At 39.4% G+C, this 27,573-nt stretch overlaps 1 protein-coding gene across 3 annotated transcripts; it reads right to left on the bottom strand.

Moving 5' to 3' along the window:
* Positions 1 to 76: 76 nt before the first annotated feature.
* Positions 77 to 24,692, bottom strand: LOC131890335 (probable G-protein coupled receptor No18). 3 transcript variants are annotated; one of them, XM_059239661.1, is made up of 4 exons: positions 24,513 to 24,692; positions 10,454 to 11,489; positions 7,831 to 8,379; positions 77 to 456 (listed from the first exon to the last, which is right to left on the bottom strand). In XM_059239661.1, the coding sequence occupies exons 2-4, from the start codon at positions 11,444 to 11,446 to the stop codon at positions 328 to 330; spliced, it is 1,671 nt and encodes a 556-aa protein (XP_059095644.1). In that variant the 5' UTR covers positions 11,447 to 11,489; positions 24,513 to 24,692; the 3' UTR covers positions 77 to 327. The 3 variants fall into 3 exon arrangements, with proteins under 3 accessions (XP_059095644.1, XP_059095647.1, XP_059095646.1); XM_059239664.1 differs by lacking the exon at positions 24,513 to 24,692 and adding an exon at positions 14,164 to 14,248; XM_059239663.1 differs by lacking the exon at positions 24,513 to 24,692 and having other exon boundaries at positions 10,454 to 11,585.
* Positions 24,693 to 27,573: the final 2,881 nt, after the last annotated feature.

Genomic DNA, 27,573 nt, shown 5'->3' with positions numbered 1-27,573 from the left:
GTTCATTCACTTCCAACAAAAATCATCAAACTAAGTTTTTGTCACGTTGGTTTCGTGACTTTCTAAAATATGCATGGCCTAGTAGTGAGGTTTTTTGGTCGTTTTCGCCTTGGAACAAACACCCAGCTCTAAAACAAATTTCGGACTCTATTTTAAGAATGATATCAAGAAAACTACAACTAACATTTGTCTTCGGAAAGTGCTTTATTCTACTGTCCACAAGCTGATGCTTGTTCCATTACCATTATCCCGAAAAGAGTTGCTGGCACATGGTAAATAAGTCTTTTAGGATGGCGAGCAAATTGCCTTTAGCATTGGAATGTTGCATCACATTCCAAACGCTTTGCCCGTCACAATCCGGCTAAAAGCGATCCGAAAATCAGTATTGAAGATGGTATATATAATGGGATTCAATGTCGAGTTCACGTAACCCAGCCACGTTATAATTTGAACAACCTGGAAAATAGAAAAGATGTTTTGGTTACACGAAGAGTCGATTCAATACACTTTTAACCTAAGGCTGACATTACAAGCTAAGAACCGGATATTTTTCCATTTCAAGAAAGAGACAGAACGCTTCTAAGAGAGCATTTCGTTTCTTTTGAAATGATGGTCGAGTTTGTCTGGCAAAGGCTTTTTTATATTTGCTGCATCTTGATACTAATCTTATGTTCAGATCTGAACTTAGCAAGAAATTGGGCTTCACCACTTTGAATTTCATTTCCTTGTTCCACGTTTTGCTTACTTTTAGACAGTTCAAGCTTTCACGTCCCTGAAGCGCAACATTTTGCTAATTCATTACATTCGTGTTTTTTTTTAAATAACTCCATCCAAAAGCTCAGTCAGTGATATTGAATTCTTGAGTAAATCATGAGAGATGACAAATTGTCAACCAGACATTTTCCTTTATTCTCACTTATGTCTTGAACTTCGGTCAGAATGTATCTCCGTAATCTTAAACTTAATTGTTTAATAAGCCCTTAGCATTCTTACGATCATGCGAGGTAATGAGGTTATGATAGAGTTCAAAGTGAAATTTTCATCCAAGAGGTGAAAACATCCAAAGGAAAGGTAAGGCATAGGATAAGTCTCAGTCCCGTCTGACATCCAGAAGTGTCTGGATTACCTCGACTGCTTATTGGAAATGTGTATTCTCTGCTTCTGCATTCTCGTTCATATTTTAAGTGCTTTCACTGGACTTCATACGGCAAAATTAGATGACCGTCACCTTTTTTCTAACCTTTTTTATATTGCTGACTAACTAAAAAGCCAACACAGTCGTGACCTTTCGACTTTAGAAGAGGCATTGACCGAACTCATGATGAGGTGTAAAATCTATGTTGGCGACCATCCACCACCATTGCGATGTTCAAGCTTAGCACCTTCAATAGTGCCCAAGAAAACCAACAAAGACTTTGTTTTTTTAGCAGCAAGTAGGTAGAGTTGGTGTACCATTGATTCGCCACTAAGATAAAGAAGTAGTTTTTAAAATACTCTTAGTAATCAAGCTTACAATAGAGTTCTGAGTTTTTGGACATTTCGGCAGATTTCGGGCATAAGTTTGAAATTTTTGCACTGGCTAAGAGCACTTGCCAGAAGGGTGACGACAGCAAGTTTCAAAATGGATTTGATTCGCAATCTGCTTCCAACTTTGCATAGCACAGTCGTATTTTTGGACTAAATCGACTTGAACATCCAAAGCTTTGACCCTGAAAATGATGGCATCCCCAGTACTGGAATTTCCTACTTCATCTTTTTTCAAGTTGTCTACATCTTCGTAGTTGCTTTACTGTACTCTGTCCCCAAAAACATTCAAAATCTGCAAAAAATATGCTAAATCGGTGAAATATAGAAAAATATGAAGTTTAGCTATTTATTGCATTCAATATGCAAAATATCCGCTTGCATTGTCAGATGGATTTTGATGCAATTTTAGCTGAAAGCGTAACTTAGCATACTCAAAACATCTATTAATTACGTTTCAAAGTCTAACTTTTTGTTGTGGATTGATTGGATCAATATGCTAGTTGGAGCTGCTTAAAAATGGAGGTTTCTTTTTAAAGTTGGTCCTTTTGTTGTTTTAACAATATATCTAGATGTCTTGGCATTTGAGCAAACTCTTAAGAAGTGTTTTGTGTACCATCGTGCCTCGGTATGTATCAATTGCAATCTTGATGGATACAATTTCTGTCATTTCATGGATTTCAGATTAATAAGTACTCCATTTATGTTAGATTGGAGTAGGAAAAAACGTGGTCATATATCACTTAAAGCACAAACGTGCCATGAATTGTAAATGAAAGTATTCATTGAGTATCATTTCCGACAAAGTCTTTTCTTGAGCATCAGATCAACCCAAATTAACCGCAAGAGAACGACGACAACATCAGGATATTTCAGGCTGTCCCAATTAGTTAAAGTTCCGATTGCTGAAACTTTTCTTGACCGAAGAAACCCAGCCAACAAAACTTCACGAGTACTTTGTTTTGTTAGTCAGTTGGGTGGCAAGCAAACAAACCTGAGACATTAACCAAACATCGGCTTTTAAACAAATTAGAGGATCGAATCCCGATAACATCCAAAGAAGACACATTTTCCAACTTTCTTCATTGGCTACAGTGGAAAAACTCAGAACCGTAGTTCTGTTCCATCCACAGAGAGAAAAGAGAAAGTGTTTTATTGTTGGGCAGGGTCTTAATTAGTCATAAGAAGAGGCTACAAAACTGTTTTTAAGATGGGGAAAATATGCATGAATTTTTCCACAAATAAGCAATCGAAATATGCACCAAAATATACCCTTGAAATAAAGGTTTTTCAAATCAATTTGTTTATACCTGCTAACATGTTAATGATACTCTTGAAAAAGGATAAAACGGCATGGGAGGAGACGTCACACAATGTAAGGCGAAGCTCCTAACAAAGTAGAGGTCCCCGGTTCGATTCTCCAAAACTACAAAAACAAATATGCTACAATTATGCGCCGATATTGAGAGTTATCTCCCAAAACCAGACATGGCTGTCTTTTGACCCAGGGTCCTCCAATTTTTTGAAATTTCTTGGCATTTTTGAATAGTCATAAGTTTTTTTGTCAAACTTATAGCGCACCTGTCAGATGAGATTGATTTTTAAAGTTCCTAGACCTAGGGTAAATTAGTAAGATAAGAACAATTAAAGATTCACCACATTCACCCTTATTAAGAATATAATAAAGTTAGTTTAAAATGTCCAATAAAAAGGCAAGTTGAATGTGATTTTGACAACACATTACCCTTCTTGATTCAATATAAGAATATGTTTTGCACAAATAAACCAACCACCTCAAATGGATATTAATTCTTTTTAAGCATTGCGCAGATTAGGATAGTCACTTTGTCCATACTATTGTGCTACGTATTCTCCCGAATTTATCCTATCCTGGTCACAGATTTATACAGATCCGATATACTACTCAATTTGCAGGACAAAACCTGCAGCTGATGGGAGCAAAGAATGACACAATGTTAAAAGCTCACTTTAAAGTTTTGGGGAAAATATCCAAACACGTCTTGGCATTTTTCCATCTCAGAGAGTCACATGGAACAACTTTGATTTTATTGCTCTGTAGTATTCTATCCCACTTAAACTTCCTTGCCTAAAAAAATAAATTTTCAAAAGCCTGTTCATTGTAAATTGGGAGCAAAACTAGTCAGCACTTGATTATAAATTATGATATTTTATTTTACCCCGCTACTTAGTTACATGAGATTTAGTGGTCCAAATTACATCGTTTTAAGCCCTGAAGTTCGCCGGTTATGTGTTAAATCAATTTCCCAAAGAATTAATGTTGACTTTCAATATCACAAAAATAAAAGATTATTTTCCCTTTTCTTGCATAGTCTCACAATAGCTCATAATGCTCCATGGTGGCAATTAAAACACACTAAAAATGTAATTGTTGAAAATGTTTTTTACAATGATCATGAGTACACTTAGTTTCGCATTCACTTGAATTCTGAGGACAATGCAAACAACAGAAAATGTTACATATTTGGTCGTTTCTTGAAGACTTTGTTGAAAGTGATCAAAAATAGCTCCTTTGAGGCTTCATTGATTTTTGTGAAATTTTCGGTGACTGCTGAACCTTTGGATGGCTCTAAAATACATTTTGAAAAATCTGCTTTTTGACGGTTTTAGATATGATTGTTTAACATTTTGAGTCAATTTGAAATTACGCAAGAAAAAGAAGAGCAATCTTTTAATTTCTTAATATTGAAAATAGATATTAATTCTTTGGGAAAATGAGACCGTGAAGGCTAGCCGAGTCCTACCTTCTTTGCAGTATTTAAAGTACGTTACAATTACTTTTACTAAAATTTCAGATGACCAATATTTTATGGTTTACCCCATTATTGATCTTCAAAAGAAATGTTTTTTGACTCAAGCAGTCCTAATGCGTAACATTTGAATATTTTTTGTCAACATTTTCCAAAAATGAGCATTGGCATTTACTCTTGGCATAATTGTTCAAAATGTATTGCATCGTAATACTTTGAGGAGTCAAGATTGGGACCCTGGATGGGATAATAATTGTTAAAGGTTTGAGACAATGTCGCAAAATTCATGATGGAAAACAGTATTAGATCTTGTGAAGTTGGTAAAGCTTCTCTGTAAGAAGTCCATCCCTTAAGTGAAGTGAAGTGAGGAGGCTTTGAAAATTGGAAGCATCATATTCAAGCCAAGGAAACATTTCCCGTGCTTGAGTCCAAAGGAATTAGATTGAGACGATGTAAACACTGAAGTAGCAAATGCAACAAGATTCAAAACTTTCAGAGAGGTTAAAAGCAAACACAATTTTCAACCTTGACTTTCTTTGATCAAAATATGTTATATGGAATTACACAATTTAAAAATGTAATGCAAATACAGTTCCTTTTCGAGAAAAGAAACGAATGGAATTTCGATACTTAAATTTCGTTACTAATGCCCTACATATGCCATTGAAAATGTGAATTGGCAACCCTTGTTGCCACCTCCAGTGATTATTCTTTTGGTCCCCATTAGTAATCGCAACTTAATTTGGCTGTTGATGGAGCGTTCAGTGCATCTAAATTATAGCCATAGAAAACAAGCAACAGGAATGCTAAAAACGTACAAAAAATGATTTGATTCAGAAATAATGTAATTACTTTGATTAAAAGCAATCTTTTGCATTCATTGTTGCCTTGTAGATTTGAGTTTTATCAAGTAGGAAGGCTGAGTGGCCTTTTGACTGGTGAAAAGAGTAACTGAAAATTGTTACCAAGACTTCGGACCATGGCCAAACCCAAGGCTTTAACTGATTTTAATTAATTTATTAAGGACATAGACATGCATTTACGCATTGAAGCCTTGGTTAAATTTTCTAATTGAATGTATTTTTAATTGACAAACAGACGTCTAATCTTGTCGAGACCTACACATGCATATTGAAATTTTGTGCACTTTTTTTGATGTTTCACAATTTCAAAATTGTTTGTCAGATTATGTGTCCAAGTACGTCTCGTCTAAATGCACTATTAGAGCACGTTCCAAATCTGTGACCCCAGAATTCCGTTGTGAAGTGCAGTTTTATCGGCACATTGTGTGAAATTCACTGTCATGTAACAGACCCAAAATCGGGAATAAATTGATTTGGTAACTGAATAAGGGTAGGAAACATTACTTCTTCCAACAACGGGGTGTGAACCGTAGACCATGGAACTCCTGGACGCGTTGGCATTGCACAACCTTCGAACAAGACATTTGATCTGTGGTGAGCGCTGCCATTGTTATCGCTTAAACAAAGAAGATATTTCTGCTTCTTGGCCTAAACCATCGAACATTTCTCTCCATAACTCTCCCCTCACTGGAATGAGGATCCAAAGTCTGACTAAAATGATTTTTTGCCCATATTTCAGGAGGACAGATATCATACTTTAGACATCTTTAGAATAGAAGGAAGGACCATCCTGATCATTTACGATGCCCAATCGCAAATCTACATTTGAAATGATATAAAACCAAAGGATTTATATTCATTTCTAGTTGCGGCATAAAATGCATGCGCAGTCACATCAATACCGCAGATGAACCAAAGCCGTATTAATCAGGATTGGCTCAGAATAGTCATTGCCTTTGGGCTGGTTTTTAGGTTGCACGTGAACTTCCTATTTGTAATATTCGAATTCAATATTTTTTTTGCAGTCGAGAATAGACGGTGTTCTCATTTCCGCACTTCACAGTAAGATATACTAGAGTAGCCATTGCTCTGACACTGAGTTTGAGGTGATCTCTAAGGCAACTAGAGCTAATGCCAGTGCGACGGTATTTGAGCCACATTTTGATGATTGCTTGAAGCCAATCACCAATCGATCTGTAATCCACGCGAAATGCAAAAAGAACGATGATATCAATGAAATCCATGGAAATCCACGTTTGAACAACAGCTTTTGTTTACCTTGCCAAACGGTCTTCAGCTATGGAGTCTCAAGCCACCAACTTTTGGGCCGGCCTTAGCTGGTGAAAACATCTATGTTGTCAAGGGCCAGAACCCCGCAAAGCATGCATATTCATGGCTTTGGTAATCCTTGTTTGAACTCAATGCACCTTGGTAGAGCATTTTGCCTTTGTCAAGCTGCTTGTTAAACCTCACGGTTACACCAGCCTACACCTTTGTTTTCGAAGAGATGGAACGCTTTTCAATTTTCTCAATTTCTTGTGGAACTCCTCCACTTTGCCGAATTTTATTCCCATAGGTCTAGCCATCTGGCTCGGAAGGAAGATTGGAAGAGATTAATCATGAATGTTCCACCACTAAAATATGACTGGTGACTCTCAGCTGCAGGGATGCGAGTGATCATTCATGTCCATCTTGTAAGGGTTTGTTAGCATAATATGGGTGGGGTTGTTAGCTTTTTGCCGCAGGTGTTTCGTGTCAAGTTAGAAATTATTAATGGCATAGTTTGTCTTTCCAATGGGACTTTCTTTAAGTAAGGGTAAGGGTAACAACCGTAACTTTCCAGAGTTGTCTCAGCTGGATGGTATTCCACCAAGTCTAATGGGTATGGGAAGTAGTTGCTCCGGAAATTTCCGAAGGTTCATTTGATGTTAGACATTCGACGGAATGGACCCCAAGGCTCCAGGCAGCAACCTACAGCCATAAACCACCCTCAGTAAGTTTGTGCCCAGAATGGCCAATTTTAGCCCTCACGAGATCTTCAAGTCAGGTTAATCTTTCTATTTACTTAGAAAATCGAGTTTTAAGATGATGGCAAATTGTAAAAGGTGGGTCGTACTTGTCTGACCGGGCCTTCCGTTTCTGCATCAAGATGTTAGACAACCTTTGGTTTCCTGGGCAGTGGGTTAGCTTTAAAGAAAATCTAATTTGGTTGCAACTCTAATAATTCCAGGGGTATTTGAACCATATTTCCTTCCCCCATCTACGTGGTAGCCATGAGACACGCTTTTCCATATCAAGATTGAAGCCCTTTGAAACTTGAAAGGCTCTACAAGCCTATTACTAGCCTTTCAATAGATTTTATATGAAAAGTTAATCGGTACCTAGGGAAAGAAGTCACTAAATGTATGCACATAGTGGCGGGAGTAGTTCAGTATTAACGAGACTTGGTAGAAGCTCTAGACATTAATAATGCATGTCGAACTATTCGAGCCGAAAACAACGAGTTGGAAGCACCTTCAACGTATAGTGGCCCTGTAATCTGTAGATGATATACACCATATACTGCAGGTACCAATCCCTGTTACTGGTGCCTACTACTCATCCCCAGCGTTCGACGATTTTCGCTTCCCCAGTTCTCGTGGTTGCTTGCTTACCTTTGGAGATGGCGTCGAGCACATTGAACAGAACGGAACAATCACATACATGAGAAAGAAAGGCAGCCAGCAGACCACAAAGGTGGTCACGATGATGGTCATAGTGCGAGCTGCCTTCCGTTCCTTGGCCAACGAGATCTTGGCCTTTTCATTAATGAACTTGTAGAGGGAGCTATTGCCACTGGGGGTGGCTGCAGCGGCACCCAAGGGACTGGAAGCAGTACCAGCTCCTGTTTTCGTGAGGAGAGTGTCCTCGTGGTTGTGAATGGTGGTGATGGTGGTGGCAGTAGTTGTGTTGGCAGAAGTGTTGGTGTCGGTGACATTCATGGTCTGACCCTCGGTAAAATTCTTCTTGGTCACTTGAGTGCTTCGATCACATCTCGCTTGCTGGTGCGTGCTAGAAGGGTCCGTGAGAATCAATTCGGGGTTGGCTGACTCGGTTGCATTGTGGCGCACGTGAGTGAAAGCCTCCATATGGGGTTGAACTGAACCATGATGTCTTTTCATGCCCTTTCCTGGGCGCACGTATTCAGACTTGGGCCTCCTTCCCTGTATCGAAAAATTTAGAAAATGAAAGTCTTTAAATATTTAGTTCATGCTAGTAGCTGTATGGTGGTATAAATCGTGCAACTGGCACCAATCTGTTGATTGAAAAACCTATCTTTTTGAGGTGTCTAACGTACACTTGGCGATGATATCCGGCGTAATGATATGCAAAGCCTAATGAATCTCCCTTGAAACGAGAAAACGAGACTTCTAAGTTCTGAAGGTTTCCCTGCAACTACTATACATATGATATTGTACATAGTAGTGCATCATTTGTTTCTTCTTTTACCTCTATGATACCACATCATGCAACATTGAAAGTGTTCAGGAGAACACAAGCCAAAGCGACTGAAGAATGGATAGATGGATTAGTGAATGAATGGATGGAAAAAATCAGCAAAACGAGACCGCTGTACCAATCTGTACACAATGACTCGCTAGATAAGTACGCAGCTTATACGATCCATCCCGGTAAACGCTACTATGCGTCTTCAACAATGCACATTGTGCCGTTCTCAATGTCACGTCACGTCTTCATTACTTTGTGTAAGAAGAAGATATATGTTACTCTCCAAGCTCCAAACTGGTGCAATGATCAATGAATATTGTTCCCTTCGAACGCTTTTAGTGGCAACAGATCTGTAATATGTAGAGGGCGAAAAAATATGTCATCACATAAAGACATCATATTTCACATATTTTGCCACTTTTCGGCCTAAAAGACATATTTCGGGATTTTCGTCGAAAAAGGACATATTTTGCTGTTTTAGTGACATTTAAGTAGATTTTTTTTAAACAAAAGCAATGCTTATGGTTGTAAAGGCTTGGGCAGGGCTAGTGTGCTAAGATCTAAAAGGCTTGCAATTAGAGATGTCATTAGAGAATACATTTTAAAACCCCATTTATAAATAGCATTGGAAAAGGCAAAGGCTTGCATTTCAATTTGCTAATAAAATAATCATTTTGATAAATAATATTTATAAGATAGCACTAAAAATATTCGCAAAGTGATTTTATTATGTTGGGGTTGGATCTGTTGCGTTTGAAGCAACCTAATTTTGTTTTCAAACACGGATATGGCAACACTATTTGAATGTTGACAATTCAAAGAAAAATTCAGCATGGCTAAGCAGGCCAAGGCAGGCTGCTTTCTGGGCTGCCTGACTGGCTCCAACTATTCTGGCTCCACACAAGAAAAATAAAGAAATGCCTTCAAAATGTGGCAGCCGAGATGCCAAACTCAAATGGATAAAGGATGTCAACACAAAGGACGAGTACCCATTCAAGTTATTGCATAACCTACGACTCTTGGGAACGTAAAAACATTTTGTATGTCAATACACTTTTCAATAAAGCTAGCTGAAATAAAGATATACTTCTTAGGACATATTTTGGAATTTCTGAGGACATTTTTTGGTATTTCTGACCACATAATGACATCATATTTTGTCGTTTTGAAGGACATATTTTTTCGCCCTCTAGTAATATGCAATGGCTCAAAAAAATTCTCCTTTCCATGTCTTAATGTTCCAATGCGTTGTAGTCGGTCGGTATGCACCAGAGATTCTCGGGGAAAGTGAGTTTTCTAACGTAAACGAACCTGTTCATTTCCCCACGTGCAAGACATAGATAAATAGTAAGGTGCTAAATACAGCCTGGAAGACAAACGTGTCGTATTATTGACCAGACGAAGACTAATAATCACACATGGCTCATAATTTGTATGCCAAAAAAGTTCATCCATTCACTGTAATGGCAAAAAAACTTAGAGAAGTCTGCATATTGAGGGAATAACATTATCACGGCTTCAGAATTACATGATAATTAGGATATGAACAACACACCTTGGGACTTTTCAAAAGGAACATCGAATCCGCTAGATATGGACATTTCACAATCATAATAAGCAATCCTATGTTTGCAATCATGCGCAAGAACCAAAATGCATAGTTGCAACCCTCTAGTAGAGGCCACGATTGATTTGAAATAGGATCATCAGCACGCACTTAAGACTTAATATCTGTGAAATCAGAAACGGGATTTCCCATGAATTGGGCAAAAATCGATCGGTACGTACCTCAGTCAAACTGTGATTTTGAATTTGGGCATCTCTGGGCAAAATATGTGTCGACACGATGGCCGTTTTCTGCGTGGATCTAGTTTTTGAGTCCCCTGACACTCTTGTGGCACCCACTGCCACCTCCGAGTGAACGGGTTGGCCATTGACGATCTCCATTTGCTCTTGCAGGGTCACTTTCAAGGTGGCCTTGGAGCCTCCGTATCGCCCTTCGATGCCCGTGAGCAGATTGTCTCTGGATTGCTGGCGGTGTTGTAAAGCGGAAGTGGTCAAATTGGAAGCCTTGGCACGGGAGCGTAGCCGTTGGCTGGTGTTCTGATAGATCTTCAGATACACAAACATGATAATGCCTAGGGGAATGTAGAATGAGCCCATCGAGGAATAGATCACGTAGCCTTTCTCCTCGGTCAGTCGACAGGGCGTCTCCGGAGTGAATGTGTCCGGCCAATCATTCCAGCCAAAGAGCGGTGGAAAACAGATGGCAATGCTCATGATCCACACCACCAAGACCTTGGCCAAGACATAACGTACGGATCGTCTTTGAGCGTGTTTGATAGGGTCGTGTAAAGCGTAGTAACGATCCAGAGCAATGGCGCACAGATTCAAAATGGAAGCTGTACAACACAGAACATCGGAAGTGAGCCAAATCTTGCAGAGCACGCTACCAAAAATCCATTTCCCCACAACCATGTAAGCGACGTTCAAAGGCAGAACGCACGTGGACACGGTCAAATCTGCCGCAGCCAATGAGACAATAAAGAAGTTGGGCGTGATCTTGAGCGGCGTGTGAGTAAACACCGAGATGATGACCAACACGTTCCCCACGATCGTGCCCAAAATGATGATGGTGGTGGATATAATAGCGAACAAGGCCTCCCATTGGGGAAGCGCCAAGTGCATGCCCAACAGAGAGGAGTAAAACAATTTGGGATCAGCCATCTCGAAGGAGTGGTTGGTCCCATTGGCCTCGGATAAAACCACATTAGATGCCATATTCAGGTAGGGTGGCAAGAAACTAGTGCTCCCAATTGAGACGCTGGAACACGAAGAGAAGTTAATTTCTAACCCGTTTGCCAATGAAGAAAACCCAACGAAAATCTTGAAGTTGTTTCTAGGTTTCAAATCTTCAAAGCAACCGTAATCCTATTCTCGTTGAAAGAGATAATATACCGTAGAGTCGCAAATCTGTCTTTCTTTTTCCCCTTCTCTACTACTATACTCTTAACATCCTGAAGAACTTTTCTGTGTTTGCAATGAAAATGGGACCCGTCCTTTTCGGTAACGCATGAAATTGAAAAACAACGAAGAAACATTGATGATATTCATGAGCTTCCTTTGTTTACAAGTCAACTAGATCATTCCCTGGGGTTAGTCCTGAAGCGGTTGGGATCCGACCAAAATATCTAAAATATCTAATTTATGGAGACACGACCTACATTTCTGTTCCTTCCCGCCAGAACTCGGAACGACCTGTCCACTTAAATAGCGCCCTTAAGGGCACATCCGTTATTCACGTGGTTCTACGACTATTGCTCGAGGAGAAGGAGGATAAATTCCTTCAGAAAACACCTTTTTCACTTGGAAGACAAAGTGCCAAGATGGCTGGCAGTGAAATTTGAAATCATTTTTTTTTTTGATTGAGTTACCCAAGGAGCTGGTGGCGTACATATTTCAAGCATTCGCACACATCATTTTTCAAGTTCTAGAAATCGATTTAGCATCAGACCATTGGAACTATGCCAGACTTGTGCAAACGTCAATTGTCTTTTTATGGCCTACAACCTTCGAAAACACTCAACTGTTTGTATCTTGGAAAATACAGCGAGGATCGACAAACGAAATTGTAAACCAATTGATCGAAAACAGAAGCATTGACGATTTTTATGAACTTGAAAGCTTCATGATCCCATTGAATCCATGGGAAATCAATACACCCAAGGCTCTATTCAGCCCAATTGATTGATTTCTTCAGTCTGGAGCAAAAATACCTTGATATAGAGGTCTACTAGGCAAGAAGGCAGGACAAAATCAAACAAACCGCAGAAAACAGAGGATCTGTACTGTGTCAGCCTCTCTAAAATCCCTAAAGGTTACGGAGATTTTCAATTGATTAATTAATAGCACACTCTCCAAATCAAAAGAAGTGTCCAATGGCTTGTTGTGACCTTGGTCAGCGCTCAAAAATTCGGCAGAAAACAAAAGGCTTGGGCACGTTACAACGGCTATGAGTTTATGAATTTACTAGGGTGTCAGAATAATAGTGTGTACCAAAATGATCAGCAGAGTCTTTATACTATTTTATATTCATGTCTTTCTCTACAGGCTCGCGTTTGACGGTCAGGAAATACAGCGTTCAAACTTGACCAAGAGCGACATAAGTGGTATGATGGTTTGGCGGTCATGGTATCAACGCTCCATCTCTGACTTGAATTTCCCGCCTCTGTAGTTACATAATAGCCGCAGAGAGCTTAGGGTATACTACCTCAGTAAATAAGCACTATAATAGCACGTTGCTTAGTTGCTTAGTCTAATCATGGAGCGGAAAGCTCGAACGAAGTTCGAACGTCTTCTAGCGAGGTTTTGTAGAGCTATGAGTTACCTCCTGATTGATGCATTCCCTCTGAGAGAGCACTCAATGAATTATATGTTCATGTGTGTTCAAGCACTACATGAGGAGGTAAAGCAAAACTGAAACATCTTCATTACTACCATACTCTATGGTCTAATGCACCAAGACATAGATATCTAGAAACTGGATGTCGACAACCGACCACTCGGTTGGCTAAAAGGTACAATAAACCGGTTGGTGATCAATTCGTAGGAGACCATTCATTGTACTGCTTTACCAGCCGAGTGGTCTGTCGTCCGACATCCAATGTCTAGAAGTCTATGACCAAGAAAACCATAGTTTCTTCGTACAAAGAGACATCTAGCAGGTTCGTGTCTTTTCTAATTGAACAAAAACAGTCCAATTTTCATAGGTTTATGGATCACTGAAGTCAGATATTAATTTTGGACAACCCAATATGCCTTTCGTGGTAAAAATTTTTCATTGACGAAAAGGTTCTCAATATGTTTGAGCATGCATAATACAATAGCGTTAGATTATGCTAGTGCCCTGTATTAGAGACTTAGGACAAGGAGTTCAGCGCACCATAGCGGTTGAATTTTGAACCTTCAATTCCGTTCCAAAACAATGAGTTTACATGGGTCCCAGATCCAAAACAACCACATTTTTCTAAATCTTTTTCAACAGAAAATGTAGAAAGCGGCTCAAAAAGTTGTGTTTGAAACATTCAAAGTACGTTTAGGGGTGCCTGAAGGGTAACTAAAGCCACGTATAACTCGTAGAACCACACATAATAATCTAAATTGGTTTGGTCAGGGTCCGGGACGCATATGAACACATTGTTTTGGAACGGAATTGAAGGTTCAAAATTCAACCGCTATGATGGGCTGAACTCACTGTCTTCTTCTAGATACAGGGCCTTAGTCCCAACTTACTTCCATATTTGTGTATTTAATTATTTGTCTGACCACAAACTTCTAGAGATATGGACTGCAAACGGAAGTAAAAATTCTTATCTCCTAAACTGATCACTTTATTCCAAATAAGCACTTTTAGTCTAGTTTAGTATCCATATCATTCAGAAAAGGAGAATCAGTGAGTGTGGTTGCTTCAAGGGTGAAATGCAATAATATGCTCTTACCAATCATTAGGTCAACCACGCCCAGTTTTTAAAACAAAACCCGTTTTAGGGCGATGTTTTCTGTATGTGTTCTTCCCTTTTTCTATCCACTATTACGTCACCCTCCCCACACCAGGGTGGGCAATTTTGAGAATTAGCGTGACTTTTGGACACCAAGTGTCCAAAAGTGTCCAAAAGTGGACAAAAGTGGACAAAAGTGGACAAAAGTGGACAAAAGTGGACAAAAGTGGACAAAAATGGACAAAAGTGAACAAAAGTGGGCAGAATGTGTCCAAAATTAAGTACAATTGTGCAAAAGGGGATTGACAAGCAAACACTTTTAAACCCTACATCATGATATTTCTTTACCAAATCTAGATGTGAACCAGCAAATAGAATCAGTAATCAATAAAATCTAAGCTTTCTTCAAACACATAAATATGAAGTAACAACTAGCCTTTTCACTAACGTTTTTAATTTCCAAGATATACACTTAACGAAATTCGTTATCTTGATACAATACAGCTTTATAAAGTCAAAACAAATATCTTTAATATATTTTGAATGTTAATAAGTCAAAGCCACACTATAATCAGGGCATTTGGTGGCTGGGTAATTTTAACAAAGATTTAAAAAAAATAATTATAAAAAAGCTTAGGAGCTGAATATCAAATATCCAATAATACTTCTCATATTTGTAATATACATAACATATTTATAAGGAGTGCATGAATTACACTTTTATAATACATCTAAAAACTAAGATATATGTTTCTTTAAGAAACATTGGGAATCTCATTTCCTGACATCAAGCGCATCTTTAAAAGTTAAAAATATGCCTAACAATGTCTCAATTAACTTACTTATGGAAGAAAAACCATAAGTATAGGAAAATATGTCATGATTAGATTTTAGCAATTCGTAAGAAATTCAATTTTTAATATTAGTACTTTTTAAGAAGAAATCCCAAATGACTGATGATTTTAAGTAAAACATTTTTGCAAAAAGTTAATAATGTTGAATAAATGAAGCCAGATAACCAGAATATAATGTTTAGCTATTTCAGTTTTTGAATCCTTTGCAACAGCTGCATTCTACTAGAGGGAGACTTTGTTCCCTGCTTGCTTTCTAATCTAACGTAAGAAAAAAAGAGTTAAGAACCTGTCTTTCAAATACCTTATTTGGGTATGTTAAAGGTATATGGCAAAGGTTTTAAAGACTTATCTTGCTCTTGGAACCATCAATGAGCAATTTTTGAAGTAGAGGATAGGTTTCATACAGAATATCCTTTATATTTGTAGTTTAAAGGTTCGTATTTTTGTCCACTTTTGTCCACTTTTGGACACTTTTGTCCACTTTTGTCCACCCTTATTTTTGGACACTTTTGGACACTTTTGGACAGGGGTGGACAAAAGTGTCCAAAAATGAAATGCCCACCCTGCCCCACACTCTGTTTATTTACTTTTGCAGGTGCCCCTACTTGTATTTCAGGACCTTGAAACTACTGATGGGAAAAGGGCAAGTAGCAAGTCATCACAGACACTAGTGATGAGATCAAACAAATTTTCAAAATCAGGATCACCAGAAAGCTAGGAAAGTCAAAGCACGGGCCGTTTCTAACGTATCGCAGAATATTAGGCTTGACCAAAAAGGTGACCCTGGGTTGATCAAAGAAAAATCAGGGTTGCTTTTTGTGATAAACTAACAGGTTTTCGATATTCCGCTAGAAATGCCGTATGCCATTGAAAATGTAAATTGGTAGCCCTAGTTGCAACCTCCGGTGATATTTTGTTTGATCCCCATCAGTAACAGACACCCAAGTTCTACTTGTTTACAAACAAAGCTTGGCCAAGTACTACAACTTGGGCAAGCTGAACACAAGCAGGGACACGCTGCTAATGTAGGGAGCCCAGACGGTTAGCTGAGGAAAACCGCAAAATGAGGATTTTTTGTTCGTAGCTAAAGTCAGATTGGCAGAAACAAACCAGTCATTGAACCAAAGCCACATTGCTGCGTCACTGTTGGTGCACATTATTGCTTTTCTTGTATAAGCTGACTTAAATTGCCCTGGTATAAAATTTCTCGCGTAAGTTTGGCCCCACAAGGACACTAAAGCAAGGAAACGCCACTTTTTGTGATCACCAAACCTCTCCCGCCAAGTTAGGCCTAAACTTTTGATGCGGAAATTTCTTAATGTCAATTATTGGCATAACTATTGAACAAAATATGTGACGAATATCATTTTTGGAACCATTGATGGCATGTGCTTCAAACCAAACCACCAAAATATACTTAAAATGACTTCAAACATGTCTTGAAGTACAACAACTGAAAAGTGCTAATTAGGTTTTCTTGATAAAGCAAGAATTTGCTCTAAACACAATTGGTCAATATTTTTTCCTAATACTGTCATTTGAAGAAAATTGTTTCAGAAACATCTTGACATAGTTTCAAGCAATTTGGTGAACTTGTTATGAAAATATGGTTCTCACTCTAGGGATAGCCCTCAATCCAAAAGTAGACATATTTCAGTCTGAGCTACATAATGCTCTTTAAACTCATTTGGATGCTTCATAATCATAAAATAATATATCTTAAGAGATCTAACACCTGCTTTATTGTACTACTTTGGATGCTTTTGCAAAAAAAAACAAATTTATTGGAGTCTAAAGTTCACATTGAAATCTAGTGTACTGTACTTTAATATTACTCTGCCCATTAAATAATACCAGCCTTTTGTGCAAACTTCCTAAAAAGTAGAAACCTAAACTCTACTAAACTATAGCTCATTCCTTTTCTACTAATGCCTGATGGTCTTGTCAAATGTGTGGATTGAGACAAAATTATCAATTGTCAATCCCAAATATTCTGATGTGTTAACATTTATGTACATGTTCCTTTATTGCTTATTCCTTACATTTATTTTATATTCAGTGTTAGTTACTCATGCATAGATAGACGATAAACAAGAATCAAGACTAATTGATGTTTTTGAGCCAGTTTTGCGCAATATTTTACTGATTTGAAAGACAATTTTACTTTTTTTTTTTTTATAAATTTGATGCTCATGGGTATTTCATTTATTCTTTAGATTTTCAAAATTAATTCAGAAATATTTTCTATATGAAGGGAGTTGTACATCAAAGAGATCATTATTTGATTAAAAACACTAAAAGTACTATGCTGCATGGATAATCTTATTTTATTGATACTAGAGCTACTGTCTTAATTCAGCGCAATGGCCTAACTTGGCGGTCAAGGGAAAGCCGTGTCGTTTCCTCTCTTTAGAGTCCTTGGGCCACACCATTTTCCCCTCAAGTGTCTGTGTACAAACCCAAGTTTGGGCAAGTTCCCACTCGGGCAAGTAAAGCACCGGACTACTTGCCCTGTTGGTGCTTGCTTCACATCAGTACTTGAAACAACTCTTCTCTTCCGTGGATTTTTAAACTCCTCTATAGGGACCTTTAAGCTGATGTCAAACTCAACCTTCTGGGGAAAATGGTCACGAAACCTCCATTTTGATTCGTCCTTGGGCGGTCACTTCTCACATCTCATTTCCTATTACAACATATTAACAGCTTAATCAAATCGACGGAGATTCTTGGGACAGTCGTCCTCCATCTTGACTGGAATCTTGGGTTAATGCCCATTGTCAACCATTATTAATCAGACTCGAATCTTGTATTTTTATGTAAATATTTGAGCAAGCTGAACCATTATGTCATTTTGTTGCAAAAGGTTTTGCAGGATGAAATCGAGTATCTTGAAATGCTGAATTTGTTTAATGCACCTTTCCTCATGAATACAAGCAGATGGGCACTTGCAGGTAGAAATCGATATCAGAAAATTTGAATTATATGGTGAGAGCGATAAAATACCTGACTAGAATGTGAAATCACACTAAATATGACTAGATAGAATTGTTTATTGTGTGTACTACTCAAACATCAAATTGATGATAACAGAAGGTTTTAATAATGGACTAATAATTTGGAACCATGCTAGGAAAATAGTTTTTTAAACGCACTCACTGGTCAAGAATGTTTCAGGCATAGGTGTTCCATATGCAAGCAGAACGCATAAAAATGAATGGTAAAGTGCACAAGATTTGACATTTAATTCCAAAAAAGGCCCATTTTCTAATTTGTGCGTCTTCATCAAATCTGATCCTTCACGAGCTAAGAAAAGTGATCACAAAGATTGGTGATCCCAAAGAAGTGATATTGTTAACAGTTAAAAGCACACCTTCAACATAAGAGGGAAGTGCAAGAAAATACGTCTCTCTTTTAATGTTTGAAGAGAGTGAAGATATTCTGTACCGGATAAGAATTGTGCCACTTGGGGATTCTTCTTTGCACCTTCTCTATACGGCCAATATTCCCTGTTAGGAGGGTTCCATACTTTGAGTTCAGTCTACATGAAAAAAGTGAAGAGGAGAATCACAGCCAGTACATAAACAGTTTGGTAGAGACAAGCGCTGAAAATCTTGATTACTGCAGAAGATTGGGTGGGTCAGATTGAACAGATCCTGTTTCAGCTCCCGTTGTTGATGGCATTTGGACCGGAGCCAGAAAAACGTAAGTGACTGCCAATATTCCAAAGGGATGTCAGGCCAAGGACAGTAGGGTGTTAGTACGTCCTTGAACGAGAAGGACAAGTTGTGTCCAGACATCACCTCCGGAAAGGTCAGGTTCCCAACACTGGGACACTAAACTGGCCAGCCCAATTTTTGGCTGGCAAAATAGATATCGTTTGAGGATATTGGTGAAGGTGGCATCGGCGGATTTGAGGGCGGATTGGGCGGAGTTGGAAAGCCATATGTTAAGGCAGTAGAGGAAAATTGGGTTGATGTAGGTCCGGAAGAGTTGAAGAACTATTGGAGAGGGAAGATTCTTGATGGGAAGTCAATTGGAAATGTCTCTTCTCTTGATGTTAGATTTGACAATTTCATAGAGGAGAGTAGCTGCCGTTGTGGTAGAGCGTCTGCTCTGGAAACATAATTGGAATTTGTGAAGGAGATCCCTATCCTGGGCCAATCCGGAAAAGCGGACGGCTAAACGGGTAGGTGAACATCATCTTTAATATGAGTTGGCCACTGCAATGGTCTCTGAATAAAATTTGCCTGAGTCCACTGATTGTAAGAGACTCCCGTGGATGCGATTCATCCATCCTTTCAGAACTCTTGAACATTGAGTGTGATCGCAGAACAGCTTCAATCCATAGATTCCATTCAGGATTATTCTTTGTAGTTTTGATCACGACAGCCCAAAACCACTAAACAGTAAGGACTACCTGGCTTAGGCGACATTGTTCATTGAAATTTTGGAGGAATGAATGCTAAATGTGTTCAATAGTCTTAGTAGCGCTGGAAAAGTGACCACCCAGGAGATTTGTTTACCTTTCCTTTTTTAAGATGACGTCATCAGTCAGCTGTAGCTTAAAGGTGCCTATAGAGAAGTAGGGCGAGCAGGAGGCCTGTCTTTCAATCCTTAAATAATGTGTCTGACTTATTCCCATTACTAATGCTTTATTTCCTCTTATTGATACTTCAACTTATCCAATATCATATTTTGGCTCTTTTTCCGTCTGAAATTCTTGTTCCTTCACGTGGGTTGTTCTGCGTTTTCCCAACATCCAAAACCCGGATTATCAAAAGGTTTGTGTCTCCATACCGAAGTGAGAAATGTAACATGTTGCACAAAACCGAGCGAAATCTGCTGGTTACCAATAATCCAGCTCAAAGGCATTGTGGCAAAGACATCCTCAAAGGAAGTAGGAGACGAAGCAAAGTGATTAGCTGAAGTAGGGATAAGACAATTTTAACCCTGATTAAAGTCCCCACTGTCATTCTCCTTGTCGACTTTTTTCAAGAGCACCTGTAGACAACCTTTTCGCACTCATTGACACAGTTCCAATCGCACCGGTAAATATTCATGGTAGGCTGGTGGGCTTCCCTATCCAGGCGAGAGGATCAAACCTCTATCCAATCACCTAACATATAAAGCATACGCAGTTGAGTTGTTTCCGACATCTTTGGTGTAAATTTGAGTCCTTAACGTATCTCCAAATTCTGAATAGGCTTCCTACGCTACACGAAATATGGTTTACCCTCTGCACTTCAGAGGGCGCTTTGTGAGTTAGCATCTACTAAATATAGGGCCGATTGGGCCAATTTCTCTTTATTGAATAACAATGCGTTTGAGTTACTTTTGGCTAATTATGTCAAAATCTTTTGTACGATTAGTGACCTGGGCAACACAATGTTCGGAATAGAAATTTCGATCATGGCATGCAACGAGTAGTTCATTTAGCTATGTACCGTGCCTCTTCCCCACTTGGTTTGGACTGTCTGACGTTGGAAATAAGGGCCCCTATAATGGCCCTAAATGTAAACCTTGCCATAAAAAGGATTATTTCTAGGACATTACATCAAGCGGGTTTGAGTGAGTTGCCCGAGCGCTTTTTTGCGGACAAGTATTTGGGATAACTTCTAAGTTGGTCAAACGAAATACGAAATAGGGCTAGTCAAGTAAACGCGTTCATGGACAACTGATGTTATTCCATGGAGTAAACTCGAAGACAACATGCCCAGCCAAACCTTACTGTGCATGCATTGGATTTTGACATTTTTTTCCATTTTACATGCTTGTCTAGGTCATTAGCATTGTGGTAATGAGCCAATTTGATAGTGCGTTCACTGATTAACACCAAATATGCTCATTTAGTAGGGTTTTGTAGCACAACTCGCTCAAAATCACTCGATTATTAAAAATTCAATGGGCGAATGGTGGGAGTTGACTGTGATGTTTGTCTTAGTTCTCAATGCCCAAAATCAGGGTGCCGGACCACATTTGTCCTTGAATTTCCTTTACTTGACATCCCCTATACACATGTCAGAACTACCTCGACTGCGTTTGAACTTGTTTGAAACTTATTCAAAGTCAAAAGATCTGATCAATCAACATAAGGGAATAAGGTTCCCAACTCTTTCGATGCCTCCTTCACCAAGTTCCTCCAGCGATATTTTTGCGTGCCTCAAAATGCCAGCAATGCATGGACGCATTTTCTATGCAAAACCGAGCCCCTCACCATCGGGCTGGCAAGTTTAGTGTCCAAGAGTGTTGGGAACCTGACCTTTCCGGAGGTGATGTCCGGACACAAGATGTCCTTCCCGGACAAGGACTTGTTAACACCCTACTATCCTTGGCCCGGCATCCCTTCGGAGTATTGGTGGTCACCCTCTTTTATCTGGCTCCAGCCAAATGCCACCAACGTTGGGAGCTGACAAAGGATCTGATCAATCTGACCGACCAACTCTACTACAATATTCAAGATTTTCATCATTTACCTCTACCCTCCTGTTTATGAACTGTCTGTCTCTTCACTTTTTTCATGTGAATTGAACCAATTCTAGTGATTTTTTTCTGTTAATTTAGACAATTATTTTATCTTACTGACCATTCAGTCATTATTTCTTCTTTTAGGCTGCATATACAGTACAACATTTACATATACACTTTTATTTAACATTTTTACAAACTGATATGACCAAGAGTCGCAATGAAGTACTATGATAAGATTTCAAAAACCTAAATAGACATGATTAAAGTGCATATAGACATTTTTTTCCTCAATTGTATTCGAGTACGCTTTTAAAGTTCCTACCCCTTGATAAGACTTTGTTTATCACCGAACTTAATTGCCGATTTGTGAAAAGTCAGAGCCATTGAAATTGGAATGTTATAGTGCTTGAAAACAACCATGGTTTTATCACTGCGTTTGAATAAGGCGACCTGATTCATTACACTCGCTTTAATTCTTGAAACTTCAATATTGGTAATATCATCACGAATCAGATCCACATGTACATGTGACTTTTGGTTTCGAACAACCTGTCTACATCAAGTTATATCTTTTAAACTTTGAGAGACAAATTGATGCAAGTATTTGACTACTTTTTTCCAGCCAATGGCCAAATCATCCAGTTCAACTAAAATTTATTCCTGTCCTCTGAAATGTATCAGACCTCTGTTGCTCTTAATTTGGTTTGAATCATCAAGTGAGAAGGTACTTCCTCTGGCATTAAACGAATCCACATAAAAAATGCCTGGTAATTGGAAACCAATTGGACCACAGAAAAAGTGTTGTAACACTCGCATTTGCAAGAGAATTAAATATAAGCACCTTGCGCGCGATATGAATCTTCATAGTGCCGATTTTTGCATGTTTCAAAATTTCCCTTTGAGTCAACCTTTTTTGTATAAGCATGTACGTACATATAAAGAAATTTCAGCAACTTAGCAAAGTCTTTTTGTGTGAGAGTGTGCGTTTCAAGTTTTGAGTGTTCTTTTGGTTTTTCTTCGTGTTTTACTTTCACATTTTTTTCTTGATTATGTTGTAAATCAAAGAGAAAAGAGCTATGATATTTGCTCTTTGAATACCTTTCTACGTTTTAGTTTCATTTGTTTGTGTTATCCGCTGTTTGTGTTTGTTTGAGCAGTCCTGATGACAAGTTTAAAGTGGCGCAGCTGCCAAATGGTGAAATGAAGAAGGCTTATTCAAATGGTGGTTGAAGTTGCTCTCTCAACTCATTCTTAAGCCATTCCAATGTAGACCAACGACGGATTGACTCTTTCCTCGATCTCTTCGCTTGGTTTTACTTGAATGTGCTCTTTGAATGTGCATCGACTATCCGTGAGAGACGCAGCATACGGAATGGGTTGGAAGTCGTTGGCTTTTCAACTGGAAAAATTTTGACAGCAAGTTTTGCTTTCAAGCATTTGAGATGCATTCCAACCAATAGATACGCGACAGCCTTGTAATGTTGAACTAGAAGCCAACAGAATGAATGATTTTGGCTTCATAAAAGCACCCCAATTACCTCCTCGCCGCCTTCCGTTTGGGAAAAAACAATAAGAACCAGGAAATTACATATTGAACGAGTTTCAACTCCAAGGGCCACACCGCGTCTCCTTAGGTTGTCAGCCTATAGAAAGCTTTTTGTCTTGATTCAGGGGTTTGGTTGTCAATGGCAAAGGCAATGTTGGAATCCAATCGAGGTGGTTTTGATGGAAATGTTCGCTTGTGTGTCGGCCGTTTTTCGAGAAGACTGAAAGTTCTTATTGGCAGCCCGTTATACATCAGCTAGCGGTACTCGAAACAGCAACTACATACGGTCCATACTTTAATCGAGAGTCGGTGCCCATAAAAGCAAGGGAGAAGAATAAGACGTGCCCAAAGGGACATAGCAAATTGGCAACATGAGGGAGAATTGTTTGTTGACTGTTGGTTATCGTGATGCGCAGATTTCTCATCTCCCTTCATGGAATGTCATAGTAGGTATGTCTTATGCCAACGGCGAAGTGGATATGGGACTGTCTATGTGTGTACCCGCCTGTATGTCTGCCTGTGTGCTGGTTCTTTGTTACAAAATGATTTCCCCGTGTACAACTTGCCCTTTAAAACTCTGTCATTTTCAGCTTCAATTTCGTTGATTCAATCACCGTCAGTTTGTTGGCATTACTTTCGAGTATAAATGCTTGGCCTCACACGCCTGCTCAGGGTTTTATTACGCACCAGTTCCCTCGCTTCCATTCCATAATCGCCATCATAATTGCTCCAATATTAGTGTAGACTCTGAAATTTGACAATTTGTGTCTGAAGCAATGAGGGTCGAAGTAACTTGGACCTTGTACAAGCAGAATCAAGTTGGAGATTTGAGAGACTCTCCATATCCGCCCATCTACCCATCCACCTGCTGCGCTATCCAATTAGCGATTCCCTTTCAAATCCTACATACACTACGAGATGGATTCCTTTTCAGAAGTCAGTCAAGCACGTCTGAAGGTACGTAATAAGGGGAAGCGGAAATTTCGGCCAAGGAGGATTGGATAGGTTTCGAGTTTGCAAAATGGACATATCTCACCAAGCAAAAATACACCATAGTGACAAGCGTCAATTTGGCTCAATTCAAATTATTCAGAATCCAATCTCTTGAAACTCTCAGTCATTTCAAGTAGTGCAACGCCTCTCACTCTCATGATATTTCTGGGTAGGTTTTTAATCGTTTGAGCCCTTTGTGAAAGGAATTGTACAGAAAATAGGTGATTTCGTGTTTTAGGGTTACTCTAAAAGGGTCGACGTCCAAAGACGGCAAACCCTACTACCAGAGTTAGTGATGGTACAAAAGCAACCTTGAACTTTAATCTTGGATCCTAAACCGATGTATAACGTTGTTCCAAAGAAACAATGTAGAAATATCTGCCATAGCACATGAATGAGATAGCAAATACATCCCCTCATACAAGATTTATGCGCTATGAAGTGCGTAGAGCGTACCCAATACAACAAACAACTAGATCATTCATTACCTTTTGAGCGTCGATGATTTCGTCTTTGTGCAAATCTTGTACGGTCAGTTCTCTTTAGAACCTTCTTGGGATTGGCTCAGATATGAATTACTTCTTTTTCTTTTACTTTCTTTTACTTCTACTAACATCACCTTCACCACATTCCTCTTTGCACGGTTTCCTTCTAAATGAAGAGTCGAGCGTAGACTGCATGAAGTCCTGTCTTTTCTCAATTTTCTCTTCTCTTGGCCTTCTTTGGTCTTCTCTTGGTCTTCTCTTGGCCTTCTCTCTGTAGGTAGGTACGTCTAGTGTATACCGCCGTCCGTCCGTCGGTCCGTCCGTCTATGTGAACGTACGTTCGTGCGCTCGTCGCATTGGTTTAGCGGACGGCCTTTTTCTTCATCGCCAAGGGTGAAGACGAGACTCTCTGTAATCTGAAAGAAGAAGTCTTCTTCATCATCGTTCGATTCTCTGGAATGGAAACCCACGGGCAAGAAAGCCAAGGAACCGAGTTTCGAGCAATGATGGACCCTTTTCAACTGCAACAAGGCCCACCACACAGAAAAAACGCTCAAAGCAACACCTCAGTAAATACTAGAAGAAGAAGTGGACAGACAGCAGAGTCATTGACTGACTACTGACTGACTGACTGACTGACTGACTGACTGACTGACTGACTGACTGACTGACTGACTGACTGACTGACTGACTGACTGACTGACTGACTGACTGACTGACTGACTGACTGACTGACTGACTGACTGACTGACTGACTGACTGACTGACTGACTGACTGACTGACTGACTGACTGACTGACTGACTGACTGACTGACTGACTGACTGACTGACTGACTGACTGACTGACTGACTGACCGAAAGGCGGACTAACAGGCCCAACGACCACAAAGGGGAATTCTGGATCCAAAAATGAGATGGACAATGAAGGTCAACGGATTTCCTCGCGTCAGTGTCAATGATTATTGGAGATAAGATTCTAATAATTCCTTTCAAAGCATACTTCAGAGCATCATACCCTTTACGCTACAAAAAGGACCGTCAGAAAATGCTTTCTCAGTTCTTTTTAGGTTAGGCTTTGACACACTGAAGATTGGGTAGATGGAACTGTAATGCGCTCGAATTATCTTTTTTTGACAGCAAGAAGAACGCTCGATCACATCTTACTTCGTGGTCTGACCACAATTTCAACCAATTCAACACTATAGTTACGCTTTCAGCCTGCCTCCGTCTTCGGCTAAGGATTAAGGTGAAAACCGCGACCTTGGTTAAGTTTGATTCCCGCGTTTGGGTAGGATAGGGTCCTCAATGAAACTCTGTAAGCTCTTTGAAACCCCTCCAACTAATTAAATTTTCTTCTTAGTTGGTCCTAAGATCATGACGAAGACCAAAATCTCAACGACAGTACTCATAGGCTGAGCCAAGGATCAAAGAACCTTATAGTACAATTTGATGACATGAATACAGGTGAACTTTGTCGCAGGTTCTGATATGAATTTCGTTTGGATATAGTACTCCTGGCTAAGATTAAGGGTGTCCCAAACCCGAGAATGACGGTACCACCGCACAGAGACCATAGGGAGAGGGAAAAATAACTTTTATCACGAGGAACTAAATGCATTTTACTCCTCACAAGTTGGGTTCTGGTCGACTAAAAAAGGGTTCATCAATTTGAAGCTCAATCCACCGTCTATGTTAAAAGTGACAAGCTCTTGAAACTCAGCACGATGTAGGCAAAAATGACTTATATAGCGTCACATGGGTAAGATTATACCTATATGGTACCAAGTCAGTCATTTTGTGCCCAATGTGCTGATATTTGAGAGTATGCTGCTTTTGACACAAGCGATTGTTTGAGTTCAAAATTGGCGATCGCTTTCTTAGTCGACCAGAACCCAAGTAATGCCAATGAAAGTGCATTCAATCCATCGTGATGAAAATTACGTTTCTCCCTCCCTACCGTCTCTGTTCCGCAGAGTTACCAGAGCCGTCTTTCTCGGGCAGCATCGGCCAAACATGTTGAGGATAATTGTCCAGGTCCGACGTGTTCGGTTTACACACCTGACTCTGGTCGAGGAGAAGAAGATTGCGCCCAAACAACTCAAATTTCCTTGCACAGCAATTAATAATAACTCTCATGTTTGGTCCTTCAGCATTTTAATCACTCATGTTTATTCCAGACTAGATTCTCAACCAGTTTATGCATTGAAAAAGAACTGAGCAGTATATTGGAGCTGTACATAACTGTGCTCTCTGTCTATCCAGTCTTCGAGATCAATCGTGTCAAACCCTACGAAAGTTATTTTAAGGGATTGCATTTACGCACATAATTGATTGCCAACAAAGTAAAAGTAGGCTACATCGCCACTATCCCCAAAGAAAGCTAATCATATTTGTTCCTCACCACAGAGATTGCTTACCACTCCAAATGGCCAACGAGCAATATATTTCCAACCCTTATGAAGGCCTCGAAAAAAGAAATTGTGTATTGAAAACGATTTTTGAATCTATTTTGCCGTTTTGGTCTTTCTTGCTCTTTACGATGGGGAAAATAAAGCATTTTTTCACCAGTTCGTTCACCAATCGTCAAAATCAGTAGCAGAGCTCCATTTAAAGATCACCTTTTAACGATTTGATTCACAAGCTATGTTATTTGTTGTACCGATCTGTCACAGACTTTCGGATTCGCCTCTCTTTATTCCCCAGGTTATCTATGAAGCTCAATACTGAACTTCTTCCTCAAATTGGGGAAATGGCCCGATAAGAATTGGCCCTCCATTTGTTTGGTGCATGTGTGGGAAGTCATTCAAGGGATATTTGTCCTCCAAGGAGGAGACATGGCGTAGTGGTTAGCGCAGTTTCCTATCAAAAAAGAGGTCCCTGGTTCGATTCTGAGAGAGAGTGCTCATTGAATTCCATCTTCATGCTTAAGTACTCCATTAGGAGGTAACACAAAACTGAAACGTCCTCTAGCGAGGTTCCAGAGAGCTTTCCACTCCACTTCTGCCGTACTCCATGCCCCAGCACCCCAAATACAAAAAAACATCCACTGTGACTTCAGTAGTA

This window comes from Tigriopus californicus, chromosome 11, assembly GCF_007210705.1.
Source record: "Tigriopus californicus strain San Diego chromosome 11, Tcal_SD_v2.1, whole genome shotgun sequence".
Classification (NCBI taxonomy): Eukaryota; Metazoa; Arthropoda; class Copepoda; order Harpacticoida; family Harpacticidae; genus Tigriopus; species Tigriopus californicus.
This window is presented reverse-complemented; position numbering and strand designations above follow the sequence as displayed.